This window comes from Onychomys torridus, chromosome 4, assembly GCF_903995425.1.
Source record: "Onychomys torridus chromosome 4, mOncTor1.1, whole genome shotgun sequence".
Classification (NCBI taxonomy): domain Eukaryota; kingdom Metazoa; phylum Chordata; class Mammalia; order Rodentia; family Cricetidae; genus Onychomys; species Onychomys torridus.
The window spans coordinates 141070677-141087789 of record NC_050446.1 but is presented as its reverse complement, the minus strand read 5'-3'; the positions used below and the strand labels follow the sequence as shown (position 1 = coordinate 141087789).

The 17113-nt window shown below is 44.4% G+C and overlaps 1 protein-coding gene and 1 non-coding gene across 2 annotated transcripts in view; both read left to right on the top strand.

Moving 5' to 3' along the window:
• The first annotated feature begins 1283 nt into the window (after positions 1-1283).
• The window catches only part of LOC118581961 (DNA (cytosine-5)-methyltransferase 3C-like), a 35166-nt gene continuing 19336 nt past the window's right edge, over positions 1284-17113 (top strand). The window contains exons 1-2 of the mRNA XM_036184352.1: positions 1284-1440; positions 9107-9234. Coding sequence (XP_036040245.1) covers positions 1284-1440; positions 9107-9234 — 285 coding nt within the window. The remainder of the gene's footprint in view (positions 1441-9106; positions 9235-17113) is intronic.
• LOC118583323 lies at positions 6469-6628 on the top strand. The gene has a single exon (XR_004944903.1). It is a non-coding gene; the product is annotated as a U1 spliceosomal RNA (small nuclear RNA).

The window sequence follows — 17113 nt, the reverse complement described above, 5'->3', positions numbered from 1 at the left end:
GCTGGGATTAAAGGCATGTACCACCACTGCCCGGCCTAACATTTTTTAAAAAAATTATTTGTTCTTCATCTTATGTGCATTGAAGTTTTGTCTGCATGCATGTCTGTGTGGGGGATGTTGGGCCCCCTGGAACTGGAGGTACAGACAGTTGTGACCTACCATGTGGGTGCTGGGGATTGAACCCAGGTCCCCTGGAAGAGCAGCCAGTGCTCTTAACCACTGAGCCATCTCTCCAGCCCCTGTTACAGTCTTCTGACCTAACATTTTTTTTTAAAATGCTAAGAATTGAATCTAGTGTCTTGCCATGCACATGTTATGAGACTTAGCTACACCTAACATTTACATGTCTTTTTTTTTTTTTTTTTTTTTTTTGGCTTTGAGACAACTTCTCCCCTGTTAGCCCAGGCTGCCAGCTTTCAATTCTCCTGCCGCGGCACCCTGAGTGCTACCATTGCATATGAGGCCCAGGTGCCCTTGGTGTTGAATCTTTGAGCACTTGGTATATTATTTTTCTTTCTCCAGAATAGGATTGCAGCCCCCAGATACAGGGGCAGTTTCTTGTGTGTGTGTGTGTGTGTGTGTGTGTGTGTGTGTGTGCCTAATTGGTGCCCACAACGTTGTGTGAGCCAAGGCAAAGGTCACACAGGCCTATGGACCCATCAGTGAGGACCTGGCTCACTGTCTAAGCTGGCTTACTAGAGAGATGGCAATGGGAAGACCAGGTCCTGGAGAGGAAGTGAGGCCACAGCAGGTCAGAGTTGTCACTGATGACTGCCACAGCCCTTTGCCACCGCTTTCCCTGTATCCTTCCTTCCCTTCAGAACTTGGGATTCACCCCCAGCTGATGAGGGGGGAATGAGTGAGAGGCCAACTGACCAATGGGCCCCAGAGGATGGGCTGGGGTGGGGCTTATGCTGCCATGGAGAGGAGAGAAGCCTGTCTGAGGAGGGTCAGAGGGAAGGAGAGCTGGAGGCAGAGCCAACAAAGGGGCCATGAGGGAAAAGAGTGCAGGCTTCTTGAGGCTCTGCAGAAGCCGAGCAGGGAGAAAGGGACAGGGACAGGTGGGAACCTAGGGTATCTGGGGCAAGCATGCCTTGAATGATGGTGTAAGAGTTGTCATACAGCAGTTAACGTCTCAGACCCCAAGCTCTGAGTGCTGGTGTCTGAGCCTTCTGGGCTACTTGGTACATGGAACCAAATCCCGAGCCTCTGAGTTTGATGAGGGACCTGGGATAGGGTTCAGGAGCCTTCTTATCCATTCTGGCCTTCTCCCACAGACAGCAATGGAGGGAGAGAGCAGACACCTCAAGGATGAAGAGGGCATCAGTGGATGTGAGCCAAGTGTCATCATCAACGGGATCTGCAGTGACCAGTCCTCAGACACTAACAATGTTCCCTTGACCCACGTCTTGGAGGCAGTCTGCACAGTGGAGAGCAGAGGTAGGTGGGCAGGGAGGAGCTGGGGTGGGATTATATTCTGACACAACAGATACAGCTGCACACCTTGGCTGGGACAAGAACTTCTCCCTGGCTCATGAAGAAGCTGTGGGGATTCTGAGCACCCTCACAGGGCTCCTCAAATGGGGACTGGTCTACTCCCACAGGACACAGGCAACATCAAAGCTCTGTCTTGTCTCTGCCCACAGCCTCCTGCCTCTTCCTTCTTCTTGGGACTCTGAGCAAGAGCACCCAAAATGGTGGGTCCCTTACTTTGCCATTCCTGGTAGGGCTGGTCTCAGTGTGGACTGGACCATGGGTCCTCTTGCTGTGCTAACTTTGGCATCATCATGGATGAGACGTGCCTCCTACTGCCCCTTCCTCTTAGCACCTCTCAGAACACCTGGAGTTCAGCCCCCTATGTGAAGCCTCCCGTGTGGTCCATTCCTGTCCTTGAGACCTGTGGTGCCATCAGAACTTTCTGTAAGGGCAAAAGCGGCCAATTTCCTTGTTCACCCCTGTAACCACTTGACCACATAGAAATACTTGCGATGCATCCCCTGTCAGAAACTGTCCTCATAGGATTAGGCAGTGACTTTCTTTTTTTGTTGTTTGTTTGTTTGTTGTTTGAGACAGGGTTTCTCTGTGTTGTTTTGGAGCCTGTCCCGGAACTCATTCTGTAGCCCAGGCTGGCCTCGAACTCACAGACATGCGCCTGGCTCTGCCTCCCGAGTGCTGGGATTACAGGCGTGCACCACCACCGCCTGGCAGGCAGTGACTTTCTTGAAGGAGCTGGATGCCTCCCCTCCATACTAGGACCCCAAATGTTACTACTTAGCTTTTGGAAGGAAGGCATGAGTCTGTGCCCTGTCGCTTTATGGGTACACAGAGGAGACAGGGGCACTGCATAGTGTCTGCCGATGACTGGTTTGGGGGAGACACTAGAGGAGGCCTGTCAGCAAGAAGCCTGCCAACCCTTCCTCTGAATGGGTACTTTGACTCTGTCCTCCATAGACTGCAGAGCAAGCTCACAACCATCCAAGAGGAAGGTCTCCAGCATGACTGCACACATTCAGGTACTGTCTCCTCCCTTCCGGGGTTCTGGGCATTTCTTTTCACTTTCAAAATATGAGTGTCCTGAGGCTCAAAAAATGTGAAATCTGGAGGTTAAATTAAAATCTTCACTTATTATCAAGCTGGAAAGTTTTGAGTTATTGGGTTCTTCTTGTGTGTTTCTGAACTTAGTTCTTAATTTATCAATATTGTTGATAAGTTAATTAATACAGCACATTTCACTTATTCTAACACGGTCATACCGTATTTGGACTTTTTGTTTTGTCTTATTTTGTTTCATGTTGAGACAGGATCTGTTTGGGTAGCCCTGCTGGGCCTGGAGACCTCTGTGCCACATCTGACTTTTTGTTTCTTACCTGGGAATCAAGCCACAGCTTCACACATGGTCTAACATGGGACTATACCCCAGTCCTTAAAGTTTGGTTTTTAAATCCCTCTATTCTTACCTCAAAAAACAAGAAACAACGTAAACAAATGAAAAGACCCAGACAAAAGAAACCCCCAAACATAAAATACTTAGGAATGAACCTAACCAAGAAAATGAAAGACTTCTATAATGAAAACTTTAAGACATAGAGAAAAGAAATTAAAGATGAAACTAGATGATAAAAAGACCTTCCATGGTCTTGGATTAATAGAGTTAATATTGTGAAAATGGGTGTACATACACAAATAATTTGATGCCATCCTCTTCAAAGTTCTGTAATGAGTCTTTCTTTGTCCCATCAGCTCCCCACAAATGACACGGAGACTTATTATTAATTATGGAAGCTTGCCCTTGGCTTAGGCTTGTCCCAGCAGCTCTTAGAACTTAACTAACCACTTATTTTAATCTGTGTTCTGCCTCCTGGCTCGTCACCTCATCTCTCTGTTCTGCTCATGCTGCTTCCTCAAGTCTGAGAAGACTCAGCCTTCTTCTTCCCTGAGTTCCCTCTCTCCCCAGAAGTTCTGCCTAAGCTCTTCCTGCCTAGCTGTTGGCCATTCAGCTCTTTATTAAACCAGTCACAGTGACACACCTTCACACAGTGTAAAGGACTATTCTGGAACCAAGTTCCAATGCCATTTTCCAGATAACTAGAAAAAAGCAATTAAAAACTCATATGGAGCCGGGCGTTGGTGGCGCACGCCTTTAATCCCAGCACTCAGGAGGCAGAGGCAGGCGGATCTCTGTGAGTTCGAGGCCAGCCTGGGCTACCAAGTGAGTTCCAGGAAAGGCGCAAAGCTACACAGAGAAACCCTGTCTCAAAGAAAAAAAAAAAAAAAAACCAAAAAAAAAAAAAAAAAAAACACCAAAACCAAAACAAAAAAAACAAAACTCGTATGGAAATACAAAGGATGACAAATAGCTGAATAGATTCTGAGCAGAAAAAAAAACTGTTGGAGGTATCACATACAAAAACAAAAACAAACAAACAAACAAACAAAAAGGAGATCTAAAACTAGAGATAAGATTTGGAAAAGGAGAAAGTTAAGCTTAATTAGCAACCCACTAGGCCTTCTCAAATAGATAGTCTGGATGTTAAGTCTGTTCTTAGAGAATCTGTGAGGTATCTCAGATAAGATACTTTCGTCTGTCTGGGGATGGTCCTGGCCGGATGCTGCTAATGATGATAATTACAGAAAGGTCTGAAATTAGGGATCCTGGATGTATTACTGCACAGAAGGTTATCTAAATACTCCTCAGTAGAGGGGAAATTGTGCCCAATAAATGACAGAAAAGCTACAATAGCACATGAGAAATTCATAGCAGAAGATGGCTAATATCAAAAGCCAATATCACCAAGACTCCTTGAGCCTTGTCCTCATCCTCTGGAAGAGTTCTTAACTCCTCCAGGTACAGCTTTGTCCTAATCAGCTGAATTCCTACTTCACATATTTTTTGTGCCTTGTAGCACATATGTTTGAATACTTGGTCCCCAGTTGGTGGAACTGCTTGGGAAGGATTAGGAGGTGTGGTCTTATTGGAAGAAGTGTGTCACTGGGAGTAGGTTTTGAGGTTTCCAAAGCTCTTGCCATTCCCAGTGAGCTCTCTCTAGCTCCAATTTGTGGATCAAGATGAGAACTTTCTTTAGCTCCAATTTGTGGATCAAGATGTAAGCTTTCAGCTGTTCCTGCCATCATGTCTTTTTTCTGCCATCAAGGACTCTAACCCCCTGGAACCATGAGTCCAACAACAAGTTTTCTTTTATAAGCTGCCCTGGTCATGGTGTCTTGTCACAGCAATAGAAAGTTTAAGACATACCTGTAGAGGAATAAAATGAAATTCGTATTTCTTACTCTGTAAGAAGTCAATTCTAAGTGGATCAAAGACTTTAATTTAAAACCTGACATGCTCAAAGTGCTAGTGGAAAATGTACAAAATATAGTTCAACACAAAGGTATTTGACAGGGACTTTCTGAACAGGCTTCCCGTAGCATCTGAAACAGTCCCAAGAAGGAAGAGATGCAGCCACATGAAGTCAAACATTTCTGCACAGCAAGGCTGGAGAGATGGCTCAGTGGTTAAGAGCACTGACTGCTCTTCCAGAGAACCCAGGTTCAGTTCCCAGCACCCACGTGGCACTTTACAACTGTCTGTAACTCCAGTTCCAAGGGATCTGACACCCTCACATAGACATACATGCAGGCAAAACACCAGTGCACATGAAGTAAAAATAAATGAATATTAAAAAAAAACTTTCAAGCACAGCAAAGGAAACAGACAGCCTACAGAATGGGAGAAAACCATTGCCACCAGGTTTTTGACAGGAGTTTGGTAACCTGAGTAGATAAAAAACTGCAAAAATTAAAACCCCAAGCTAGTTATATCTAGTTTTTATTTAGAAACTCAGCTTAGTTACTGGTAAATTATTTTTTTCACATTTTTTTTTTTTTGAGACAGGATTTCTCTATGTAGTCTTGGCTGTCCTGTAACTCATTTTGTAGACCAGGCTGATCTTGAACTCAAGGATCCATCAGCCTCTGCCTCCTGACTGTGGGGATTAAAGGCGCCTGCCACCACTGCCTGGCTGAGTTATATTTCCATCATGACTTTCTCCCTTCATTTTATCACTCTCTTGTTAGCTTTTCCCCCAGTTGTCAGGCAGCAGGGACAGTCCAGACAAACCACAGCAGTAAACACGCATCTCCACTCGGCTTCTGTTCCCCTGGAAGATGGTAGGAAGCCACTTTAGGGGACCTAGGTGATGTCCAGGAACAATGTAATTAAGGCAAGTAGTACACACCTGCTACCCCAGCACTCTGAGGGCAGCCTGGACTTTGTTGTGAGACTGTCTCAGAAATAAAAGGGACACCTGGAGAGGTGGCCTGCGGGGGTCAGAGGGCCGGGATTGCTTTTGTGTTTCTGTGGCTAGTTAGCAGTAATAGCACTTAAATCTAAACCTGGCACTGAAATAAATGTGCCTATGCTGATCTGGTAAAAGGACTAGTCATCTAATTTGAAAGGAACACACCAGCAAGGCCACACAGTTGCCAAATGAAAAGTTAGGTTCTTAATGCCTCGACCAGGGCGCCGAGCTTTTTACTGTTCTGTGTCTGTGGTCTGTGTGTGCTGGGCTTAGTCTAAGGCCAAGGACAGAGTTGCTTCTTGGTCCTTTTATTAACAGGTGTCTGATTTGGCCAGTTGGCCTGTGTCCTTCTCACACATGTTGTGAGTGTCAAAAATCGCCAGGACCCTCTGCTAGGCAGCATTGTGTGTTGTCCAATTCCTGCCACTTGCTGATCACACGGTTTTGCCCTTCAGTCCCTTTTGGTATTTGTGAGCCTGTGGTTACCGCTCATAAAATCTTTTTAGCGTTTATGCACCGAGGTAATTTATTGCCGATATTTCACAGGGACATATTGTTTGTACTGTAATTTTGTGATTATTGTAATCACAAAATCATAATTTCTATACAGGGATGTGTAAGTGGACATTAATCAGTGCATTTGCAATTCACTTCATAAAAAGGGTAAGTGACACCTTCCGGGGAGGGGAGATGCCACCACGATCATGGAGAGGTTTTTCCCAGGATGATGCTTATTCTTTGTACGCTGGATGCACTGACCCCTGCGATTTCCTCAAATGGGGGAAGCTCGACTATATAATTTCTGGCAGTGTGTTTGGGTTCTCCCTTAAAAAAATAAAGAGGACAATCTTACTACTGGACATAATATACGGGAAAAAGATTGTAAAATTTTCTGGCCTTGTAATGCCCACCCCTGCATCCCCCGGCATTTCCAGACAGAATCTCACTCATTATGTAGCTCTTCTGGCTGTTCTGGAACTCACTCTGTAAACTCAACTGGCCTCTTATTCACAAAGTTCCGCCTACCTCTGCCTCCCAAATTCCAGGATTAAAGATGTGCTCCACTATGCTCGGCTTCAGTACACTTTTTATTTTATTTTATTTTTTTCGAAACAGGATTTCTCTGTTATTTTATTTTTAAATTACTGTTATTTTTATGTCTATGGGTATTTTGCCTGCATTGTACGTCTGAGTGTCACATGCATGCAGTACCCTCAGAGGCCAGAATAGGGCATCAGATCTTCTAGAACTGGGGTTACCGGTCTTTAAGAGCTTGTAACTCTTGTGGGTGCTGGGAACTGAGTCCTCTGGAAGGGCAGCCAGTGTTCTTAACTGCTGAGTCGTCTCTACATTATCCCACACTGTGCACTTTTTTGTGCAAATATTTAGAACACAGTCATGTTCAAGTCAGCAAGATATTGTAGAATGTGATGCCCCAGTCCATTAAATTCAAAGAGGGTGGTAAGGACATGAGCTTGTCATAATCACCAACACCACAATAATAATAAGCATATCCATGTAATTCATAAAATACAGAGTGGTTTATTTAGATAGTTTTAAATTATTTTACCATGAACAAAGTGTAACTACAACAAACATCTTAACAGGAATAGTATTTTTTTTTTTTTTTTTTAAAACAAGGCCTCACTGCACAGCCCTGGCTAGTGTAGCGTTTTGTGTAGACCAGGCTGGCCTTGAATGGGTAGAGAACCTCTGGTCTTTGCTTCCTGACCACTGGGATTAAAGGTTTGTGCCAGGAAAGACAGGGATATTCTCATTGGTAGGCCATGGCTTTGCCTTCCAGAGCTTTGTAAGGTTTTGCCATCACCCCAGGTGACGGCGCTGTTGAACTCTTTCGGCTGTTCTTTCTCAGATCTTGACACTTCCTTTTGTTCTGGAGGTCTGCTCAGTATCCTCTGTTTACTAAGGTTTGGCTTTCTTCCATGTGCCCGTCATTGTTGTTGTTTTTGGCATTTCAACGCCGTTTGCTTTCCTTAGCTGTATTGCTTGTGTGACTTGGCTACACTGGAAAGCTGTCTCCTTTTCACAGGACCTGACAGGAGATGGAGATGAAGGTAGCGATGGCGAGGTGGAGGAGAACAGTGGCTGTAGCACTCCAGTGATGCCCAGGACACCCTCCAAGTCCCCAGCAGTAAGTTTCCTCTTGCTGAGCCCAGCCACTTCCCACCACTCACAGACCTGCAGAGAAAACGAGGCGTAGATGGTTCAGCAAGTCTTTGTCCACGCCTGTGTTTAAATCTATATTAAATCAACCGGACTGTGGTGTCACACACCTTTAATCCCAGTACTCGGGAGGCAGAGGCAGGCAGATCCCTGTGAATCTGAGGTCAGTCTGGTCTACAGAGTGAGTTCTAGGACAGCCAGGACTACATAGAGAAACCCTGTCTTAAAAAACCAAAAAGAGGAAAAAAAACTGTATTGAGTCTTTAAAAAGCTATTTTACTTTTATTCATATGTTTCTGTGTGTTTGTTACATGTGTGCCTGTGCTCAGAGGCCAGAAGAGGGCGTGGGGTCTCCTGGAGATGGAGTTACAGGCAGTGTAAGCCACATGAGGAAGTTGCCTGGAACTGAGCTCAAGTCCCCTGAAAGATCAGTAAAGACTTCAACTTTGGAGCTATCATTCCAGCCCCTAAATCTTTCTGTTAACTAGCTCCAGCTCTGTTTCATTAAAAACAACAAACAAACAAATATATCTATAGGACAAGGTCTGCCTCTTTCTCCTGGGTGTTAGGTAAGCTCCTAAGCCTGTGGCTTCACTCTTGGACTGGCCTTGTTGGAATTACATTGAAGAGACAAGAATTCCCATGGCCCAGCTCTGGCCTACCTTAGAGCTGAGCTGAAAGCCACTGGTGTCTACTCTGCATGTCTCTTGTGTCTTTTCCTGCTGTCTTGAGGCAACCCCACCAGGTCCAGAACATCTTACTTCTGTTTCCAGATGCACAGGAGCCAGTTCCTCAGAGACCCCGCCCTCTCTGAGCTCAGCTTCAGAGCCTCTGGTCATTACCTGCCCTTGCACTCACATCCTTATTCTGTTTCTGCTCTGCCTTGGGGTCAATGACCACCAACTCTCGTTCTTATAAAACAAAAGGGTCTTGGTTTGTTTCTTCACTCTTGCTTGCATGGGATCCAATGGAGGGAGGCTGTTCATATGCATCCCCACATACTTTGGTTTGCTGGGACTCAACCTTTTCTTTTTGTCTACAGTGCCTGAGTTGGCAAGCAACCACTTCAGCAAGCATGTCATGGTTGTCCCCTGCCAGCCTTTACCCCACCATTGACCTCACAGATGAAGAAGTGATACCCCAGAGCATCAGTACCCCATTGGTTGACTTGAGCCAGGACAGCTATCAAGAGGGCATGGATACCGCACAGATGGATGTGGAAAGCAGAGATGGAGATGACACCAAGTATCAGGTACCACTGAGAAGGGATTCTGCCTGTCTTAGTCAGGGTTTCTATTGCTGTGAAAAAACACCATGAAACTATAAATTGGGAAACTATTTAATTGGGGTAGCTTACAGTTTTAGAGGTTTAATCAGTTATCATCAAGGTGGGACACAGCATGCAGGCAGACATGGTGCTGGAAAAGGAGCTGAGAGTTCTACATCTTGATCCACAGGCAACAGGAAGTGAACTGTGACACAGGGGATAGCTTGAGCATAGCAGACCTCAAAGCCCACCCCCACAGTGACACACTTGTCCAACAAGACCATACCTACTCCAACAAAGTCATACCTCCTAATAGTGCCACTGCTTATGAGCTTATGGGGGTCAATTACATTCAAACTACCACATTTCACTCCCCATAAGCTTGTAACAATATCATAATACAAAATGCATTAGTCTAACTTCAAAAGTCCCCATAGTTTATAACAGTCTCAAACTTATTTAAAAGTCTAAAGTTCAAAGTCTCTTCTGAGATTCATGAAATCTCTTAACTGTAATCCCCTGAAATATCAAAATCAAAAAGCAGATCACATACTTTTAACATATAATGGCACAGGATATACATTGCCGTTCCAAAACATAGGAAGGGGGCACAGTGTGGAAATACTGGACCAAAGCAAGACTGAAAACCAGCTGGGCAATCTCCAAACTCTGCATCTCCATGTCTGATTCAAAGTGCTCTTCAGGTCTCCAGCTCCTTCCAGCTCTGTTGACTGTAGCACACTTCTCTCTCATGGACTGGTTCAACTCTCTGTTAGCAGCTTTCCTTGATAGGTTTCCCACGACTCTGGATCTCCAACCACTTGTGGTCTCCAAGTCAATCCAGGCTTCAACTTCACAACTTCACACAGTGGCCTCTCTAGGCCTCCTTTCAGGGACACCCCGACACCTGTCTGGGTTCAGTGGCTTTCCTTAGTCACAGAGGAAGATTCCATAATCCCTTTCTTCTTTTTTTAATTATTAAGTAATTTTCTATTCATTTTACATATCAACCACAGATTCCCCCTCTCCTCCCTCCTCCCGCCCCTCAACCTTTCTCCCCAACTCACCCCCCCCATTCCCACCTCCTTCAAGGCAAGGTCTCCCATGGGGAGTCAGCAGAGCCTGGTACATTCAGTTGAGGCAGGTCCAAGCCCCTCCCCCCTGCACCAAGGCTGTGCAAGGTGTCCCACCATAGACACTGGGCTCCAAAAAGCCCCCTTATGCACTAGGGATGGATCCCAATCCCATTGCCTAGGGGCCCCCTAAACAGTTCAAGCTAAACAACTATCTCGCCTATCCAGAGGGCCTAGTCCAGTACCATGAGAGCTCCACAGCTATTGGTCCAAAGTTCATGTGTTTCCACTACCATAACCTCTTTATTGTATCCTTGACTCTAAAGCCAGAACCACATGGCTGAAGCTGCCAAATTCTGTTGCTTGCTGGGGCTGGAACATGGCCCTGTCATTCAAGTACATCTTCTCACCAGTTTTCTGTTTTCTTTTTTAAAGATTTATTTATTTATTATGTATATAATGTTCTGCCTGTATGTATGGCTGCACGTGCACTCCAGAAGAGGGCACCAGATCCCATTATGAATGGTTGTGAGCCACCATGTGAATCCTGGGAATTGAACTCAGGACCTCTGGAAGAACAGCCAGTGCTCTTAACCTCTGAGCCATCTCTCCAGCCCCCAGTTTTCTCCTTTTCAATGGTTCCCTTCATTTCCTAAACTTGGGTGTCCTGAAGTGCTAGGTTTAAAAGTGTGCACTATCACACCCAGATCTCAACTTTTCTTTAATAGACCAGGCTGGCCTCAAACTTACAGACATCTGCCTGGCTCTACCTTCTGAGTGGTGGGATTAAAGGCGTGTGCCACTGCCACCCAGCCTTTAATTCCTTTTCACAAGTTGGAAACTTAGCTGTGTAGGATCTTGCCCTGAGGTCACCACTTACTTTGTTCCATTTATTAATTTGTTTATCTCTTTGAACACAGAACTTAGCTCCATTCCAATTCCCAATGCTCCTTTCCTCCTCAAATTGTACATTTTGTATTTTTCCTTGCTCAGCTTTTTTTTTCTTTTCATTATGTACCTTCATTAGAATTAACACTAATAACCATATGACAGAGTCTATATTAGGCTGTTTTGAGATTTCCTCTGCCAATAGAATTAATCCAAATCTCTTCAATTTAGCCTCAGATAGATTCTTCAGACAAGAACAAAAAGCAGCCACTTCCTTCATCCAAATATCACAAGAATGATCTCTAGGCAACATACTAAAATTCTTTCCCTTTGAAACCTCTTGAGCCAGCCTCCCATAGTTCAAAGCTTCCATGTTCCTATCAGCATGGCCATTAAGCAATGCTTAAAGCATTCCACCATGTTCCTAACCCAAAGTACCAAAGTCCAAATTCCTCCAAACCAAAACATGGTCAGGCCTATCACAGCAATACCCCAGTCTCTGGTACCAACTTCCATTGTAGTTAGAGTTTCTATTGCTGTGAAAAGACGCCATGACCACAGCAATGCTTATAAAGGAAACCATTTAATTGGGGTAGCTTACAGTTTTAGAGGTTTAGACCATTATCATCGTGGTAGGACATGGCAAGTAGGCAGATGTGGTGCTGGAAAAGGAGCTGAGAGTTCTACATCTTGATTCACAGGTAACAGAAATTGAATTGTGACGCTGGGTGTAGCTTGAGCATAGGAGATTTCAAAACCCACCCCCATAGTGACACACTTCCTCCAATAAGGCCACACACGTTCCAACAAAGTCACACCTCCTAATAGTGCCACTGCCTATGAGCTTAGGGGGCCCAGTTACATTCAAACTACCACACTGCCTTAGGCCTCTGAATATAGGGAAGAGATAACAGTTGTATAGTGACCAACCATTATGATTGTTGTCATATATTTTTTGAGACAGGATTTCTCTGTGTAACAGCCCTGGTTGTCCTGGAACTCTCTCTCTTTTTTAAAAAATTAATTAATTTATTTTTCTATTATCAGTTTGATACAGTATAAATTCTTATCCTAATAGTGAAATGTTTGATTGATGCTTGCCCAGTAATTGAGTAAAACCAAAACTTATTATAAGCCACAGTCATCCTAGCCCCCCCCCCCCCATATAGCCTCCCTGATCCTGATTGTTCTTTGCTTTATATGTAGAATCCACTTATGAGTGAGTACATACCATGTTTGTCCTTCTGCGTTTCGGTTACCTCACTCAGGATGATATTTCTAGTTCCATCCACTTGCCTGCAAATTTCATGCTGTCATTGTTTTTCTCTGCTGAGTAGTACTCCATTGTGTATATGTACCACATTTTCTTTTTTTTATTTTTATTTTTTATTTATTTATTTTTTTGTACCACATTTTCTTAATCCATAGCATCTAGGTTGTTTCCAGATTCTGGCTATTACAAATAGTGCTGCTATGAACATAGTTGAGCATGTATCTTTGTGGTATGGTTGAGCATTCCTTGGGTATATGCCCAAGAGTGATATGGCTGGGTCTTGAGGTAGATCGATTTCCAATTTTCTGAGAAACCACCATACTGATTTCCACAGTGGTTGTACAAGTTTGCATTCCCACCAACAGTGGAGGAGTGTTCCCTTTGCTCCGCATCCTCTCCCACATTGACTTTCCTTAGTGTTTTTGATCATACCATTCTTACAGGTGTAAGGTGGTATCTCAGAGTTGTTTTGATTTGCATTTCTCTGATGATTAAGGATGTTGAGCATTTCTTTAAATGTCTTTCAGCCATTTGTGATTCTTCTTTTGAGAATTTTCTGTTTAGCTCTTTAGCCCATTTTTAAAATTGGATTGTTCAGTATTTTGATGTCTAGTTTCTTGAGTTCTTTATATACTTTGGAGATCAGTCCTCTGTCAGATGTGGGGTTGGTGAAGGTCTTTTTCCATTCTGTAGGCTGTCTTTTTATCTTACTGACTGTGTCTTTTGCCCTACAAAAGCTTCTCAGTTTCAGGAGGTCCCATTTATTAATTGTTGTTCTCAGTGTCTGTGCTGCTGGTGTTATATTTAGGAAGTGATCTCCCGTGCCAATGCGTTCAAGACTACTTCCTACTTTCTCTTCTATCAAGTTCAGTGTAACTGGATTTATGTTGAGGTATTTGATCCACTTGGACTTGAGTTTTGTGCATGGTGACAGATATGGATCTATTTGTAATTTTTTACATATTGACATCCAGTTATGCCAGCACCATTTGTTGAAGATACTTTCTTTTTTCCATTGTATAGTTTTGGCTTCTTTGTCAAAAATCAGGTGTTCATATGTGTGTGGATTAATGTCAGGGTCTTCAATTCGATTCCATTGGCCTGTATGTTGGTTTTTATATCAGTACCAAGCTGTTTTTATTACTATAGCTCTATGGGAGAGCTTGAGGTCAGGGATGGTGATGCCTCCAAAGGTTCTTTTAGCTATCCTGGGTCTTTTGCTTTTCCATATGAAGTTGAGTATTTTTCTTATCCTAGAACTCTCTTTATAGACCAGGATGGCCTCAAACTTATAGAGATCCACCTGCTTTTGCCTAAGTGCTGTGATTAAAGGCGTGCAACATCATGCCCAGTGATTGTTGTCATTTTTATCATACATAAGAATTCTAAGTATTTTCCAAATGCAACATGGCCCTTCCTTTGCCCTGTTCTGTTCCTGGACATCAACATGAACAGTGTCTCTCCCACACCCCCATGTGTATGTGCATAGTTTGTGCATGTGCAGGTTGAAGCCAGAGGTTGACATCAGATGTTTTCCTCAGTCCCATCTCCACCTGTTATTGTTGTGTTGGTGTGATTATGAGAGTACAGGTTGTACATGCCATAGTGTGTGTAGAAGGCAGAGGACAGTCTCAAGTCCTTGGCTCCCACTGTGCTTAAGACATGGTCTCTTGCTGTTTATCACTTTATGAGACAGGCATTAGCCCCCAGGCTTCAAAGGGTTTTGCTGTCTCCACCTATCTCATGTTCTAGGCATGCTAGATAACAGAAATGCATTATTGCATGCAGCTTTAAATGGGTTCTGAACTCTGAAGCTCACACTTGCATGGCAAGTACTTTATCCAATGTGTCCTCTACCTTGCTTTATTTTATTTTTATTGCATGCAGAATTTAATGTAATTTAAATTTCATTTTATGTATGTGGATGTTTTGCCTGCATGTATGTATGTGTACCGTGTACATGCCAGATGTTCTCAGAGATCCAAAGAGGGTGTTAGATCCTCTAGAACTGGAGTTACAGACAGTTATGAGTCACTGTGTGGGTGCTGGGAATTGAACCTGGGTCTTCTGGAAGAACAGCCTGTGCTCTTAACCACTGAGAAATCTCTCCAGCCTTCTCCACCTTATTTGTGAGACAATGTCTCTCATTGGCTCAGGGCTCACCCATGGGGCTATGTTGGTTGGCCAGGAAGCTCCAGAGATCCTTCAGTCTGCTCTTTCCTGGTGCTGGGATTCCACCCACGTGCCAGCACAACCAGCTTTTGATGTGGGTGCTGGGGATCCACGGTAAGTACTTCACTAATGGAACTATTGCCCCGGCCTCATGGACACTATTTTCTGAATGTTGTTTTCTTTTTCTTCCTTTAAAAAAATTATTTATTTATTATGTATACAATGCATATATGGCTGCAGGCCAGAAGAGGGCACCAGATCTCATTACAGATGGTTGTGAGCCACCATGTGGTTGCTGGGTATTGAACTCAGGACCTTTGGAAGAGCAGTCAGCACTCTTAACCTCTGAGCCATCTCTCCAGACCCCAAATGTTGTTTTCTTTCTCTCACGAAGAATAAAGTACATTCTGTTTCTGTGCAGACTTGTATCCTGGCTTTTGCCACCTAAGTACTCGGGTGGGCTCACATTCAAGCATCCATCATGAATCCAGGGTCTGGAGCACCACTGATTTAGCCAACTGAGCTTGCATGTATGCATCACTGGATGGTGCCTTCCTGCACCCGGGTGTTTCCCGGTGGAAGTCTTTTCTATGTGTACTGCTTCACACTCCTTTGTACTGTAGCTCTGTGATTTTGTTGGCTTTTGTTTTGTTTTGAGACAGCGTCTCACTATATAGGCATCCTCCCTAACTGACCTGGAACTCACTCTGTAGACCAGGCTGGCCTTGAACTCACAGAGGTCTACCAGCCTTTGCCTCCTGAGTGTTGTGATTAAAAAGCTCATGTAGTTGGAGAGCTTCTCTCCAGCCCCTTCCAAGCCCTGTTAGTCCAACAACCCACTTATAAAATAAACACACAGACATTCATATTATTTAAACTGCTTGACCATTAGCTTAGGCCTATCATTGTCTAGCTCTTACTCTTATATTTAGCCCATTTCTATTAATCTATACTTTGCCATGTGGCTCAAGGCTTACCAGTACCTTATCTCTTCCTTGTCATTGCAACGGCTGGTGGTGTCTCTCCCTCCTCCTCCCAGCCTTCCACCTCCCAGAGTTCTCTTCTCTATTGTCCTGCCTATACTTCCTGCCTGGCCACTGGCCAAACAGCATTTTATTTATATAGAGCGATATCCACAGCAAGCCCAGTTTTGGTTTGTTTGAATGAAGTAGTGTGGGAATTAGCAAAAGAAGTAACATAGATTTAAGCAGACTTTTGTGGAATGGGAGGCTTAGGACAAGGACCTTACACACTCAAGAATAGGCATGGACTTCTTGAGAGTCACTCTAGCTGAGCTTTCACAATTAAAAAAAATATTAATTAATTATGTTCTGTCTGTATGTGTCCTTGCAGGCCAGAAGAGGGCACCGGATCTCATTACAGGTGGTTGTGAGCCACCATGTGGTTGCTGGGAATTGAACTCAGGTCCTCTGGAAGAACAGCCAGTGCTCTCAACCACTGAGCCATCTCTCCAGCCCAGCTTTCACGATTTTTAACATAATGTGATCAGATGAGAATTTCATAGTACCTGTAATGTATTTCGATCACATTCACCCTCTACCTCCCCCCTTCTTCCAGACCATCCTCCCTCACCTGCTCCCAGCTGTGTGTGTGTGTGTGTGTGTGTGTGTGTGTGTGTGTGTGTAAAAACTATCCACTTAATCCAACCTGCTCCCAGCTGTGTGTGTGTGTGTGTGTGTGTGTGTGTGTGTGTGTGTGAAAACTAATCCACTTAATCCAACTTGTGCTGCCCATATACTCCTGGGTGTGGGGCCATCCACAGGAGTATGGTGGTTTTGGTTTTGGTTTTGGTCCTGAAGCTCACACTTGCATGGCAAGTACTTTATCCAATGAGTCCTCTACCTTACTTTATTTTATTTTTATTGCATGCAGAATTTAATGTAATTTAAATTTCATTTTATGTATGTGGATGTTTTGCCTTCATATATGTATGTGTACCATTTACATACCCGTGGAACTCGCTTTGTAGACCAGGCTGGCCTTGAACTCACACTCTTAAAGAAAGCTGACTCTTCCTCCCCAAGAAGCTGTCAACTGTCCGTGGTTCTCAGCTAGGGGTGAGGGCTCTAGAGCCTCTCCTTCCTCACTTGAGAAGGTTGACTGCTTTCTCTTGTGCAGTCTTGTGGAGACAAGCTGCGGTGAGTTCATGAGTGCAGTGAGACTCTCATGTCCTGAAGACACTGTTTCCCTGCAGTCCTTCCCAGAGTGTTACCATCTTTCCGCCCCCTCTTCCACATGTGGGAAAAGACGGAGGGCTTCTCCTAGTGGCCTGCCATGCTGGTGTCCTGGGAAGCCACCACCCAGCACCAGGCTGGGCTTGGCATGCAATGGGGATGGTGGTTTGGTGATGGCAAGTTTTCTGAGGTGACCTCAGGGCAAGGCAGGTTTGGGGGTTCACAGACCTGAGGGCTGGCTTCCCTACTGGGGCTGCTCTGAA